The sequence below is a fragment of the Juglans regia genome, chromosome 3 (assembly GCF_001411555.2).
Source record: "Juglans regia cultivar Chandler chromosome 3, Walnut 2.0, whole genome shotgun sequence".
Classification (NCBI taxonomy): Eukaryota; Viridiplantae; Streptophyta; class Magnoliopsida; order Fagales; family Juglandaceae; genus Juglans; species Juglans regia.
In genome coordinates this window covers 6,434,122-6,435,862 of record NC_049903.1, presented here as the reverse complement: position 1 = coordinate 6,435,862, position 1,741 = coordinate 6,434,122, and the positions used below count along the sequence as shown (strand labels likewise).

The 1,741-nt window shown below is 41.9% G+C and overlaps 1 protein-coding gene across 1 annotated transcript; it reads left to right on the top strand.

Annotated features, from left to right (window-relative positions):
- The first annotated feature begins 305 nt into the window (after positions 1–305).
- Positions 306–1,358, top strand: LOC108980949. The gene has a single exon (XM_018952007.2). The coding sequence runs from the start codon at positions 671–673 to the stop codon at positions 1,157–1,159; it is 489 nt and encodes a 162-aa protein (XP_018807552.1). The 5' UTR covers positions 306–670; the 3' UTR covers positions 1,160–1,358.
- The last annotated feature ends 383 nt before the right edge of the window (positions 1,359–1,741 follow it).

Below are 1,741 nucleotides of genomic sequence, written 5' to 3'. Positions count from 1 at the left end.
AAAAGAAGATTTTCTCCATGCCCCCATTTCCCACCCTCCCTTCTCCCGATTCAATCCAAACAAAGCCATCTCTCCCTCGTTGACCCTACACTATAGTAGCCACCACACCAACTATTAGCAGCTCTTTCATTAATCACGTTTGGCCAGATGTTGCATTCTGATTGAAACACGCAGGCCGGATCACCCCTGGCAAAAGGGTCTTGTTTTAGCTTACTTGGCCGTCCAATCGTACACCCACATGTGTCACCCATGAGTCCCCCCCAACCTTTCAAACCCAACCCCAAATTATTGAACTTGGTGAAGGGAAGAGAGGAAGGGGCCGGGGCCTAAATGATGAATCCAAAAGGCAAAGCTGAGTGAGATGAGATGCAATTATTCATGCCATAGATTTCATCCTAAGCAATTCCGAAACAAAATTCTCCCCCACAAAAGCAGAAAAAGAGAATGGAGAGAAAGAAAGCATAATATAAACATCATTTGCTTAAAAAAAAATTTAGGTGACTGATTCCCACTCTCATTGGGATAGGCATAAAGGAAAAGACCCTTCCCCCTCATTTTCTTTCCTTCTCTCTCTCTTTAGTCTCTTTTATCCTTCTTCCACTTCTCTTCCTTTCTCTCTCCATGAGACACCTATAGAGGGGAGAGAGTGTGAGAGATAGAAAGAGGAGCCATGAAAAACACCATAAGATGCTGTATCTCTTGCATTCTACCATGTGGAGTTCTCGACGTAATTCGCATAGTTCACACCAATGGCCGCGTGGAAGAGATCAGTGGGACAATCCGAGCTAGCGAGATCATGAAGGCTTACCCTAAGCACGTCCTCAAGAAACCCTCTTCTTCCTCGGACGATGGCTGCGTCCCAAAGATTGTGATAGTCCCTCCTGACGCAGAGCTTCAACGTGGAAAAATATACTTCCTCATGCCTGTGCCTTCAAACCCAGAAAAAACTCGATCAAGATCATCAACGAGAAAGAAAAGAAGAGAGCCCGATAGCAACGCCAACAACGCTATGGCCATGACGAACCTATTGATATCAGATCAATACTTGACTGAAATACTCTCGGAGAAGATTTCCACGCAAAGAGATCGTAGGCGAGGTCGTGTTGGCGTGTGGAGGCCTCACTTAGAGAGCATTTGTGAGTCACCAAGTGATGTCTAATGGCGGATTTTGGTTCTTCTTGTGATTCATATTTTAAGGTTCATCCATTAGGGTACTTCATAATTCCCATTTGTTTCTTTCACTTCTTTTTTTTTATCGTTCTTCTGCTTCTGCTGCTGCTTCTTCAACCTGTTTTTGCACTTTTGTTTATGGCTGTATATATAGGCATATAAAAGAAAAATAATGCAATATTCTATCAGAGTTCAGAAATTATGGTTAGTACTACGAGCAGTTTTGGTAGGATTTCGGCATCCGATAAGGCCATAATCAGGTCACCGTTACCGGAATTCGGATTGTGATGTAATGAAAGTGAGATCAGAGGGAAGTCCAAAGCATTGTGGGGTTTGTGTTTTGATATTGAAAGAGAGTTATCAAAGGTATAAACACTGTTTTTGAGAGAGACCCACTTTTACTGTTCACTAGTGTACATTTATTCATCACATATATCAGCATATGAATAAAAATTAACGGATGGTGATTGCGCTATATATGATCATTGAGATAATCTTGTTGAGCATTCAACAAGCAGATTAATGCGGTAGTTTATTTGCAATATAATATATTATTGTTGTATCCACGGAC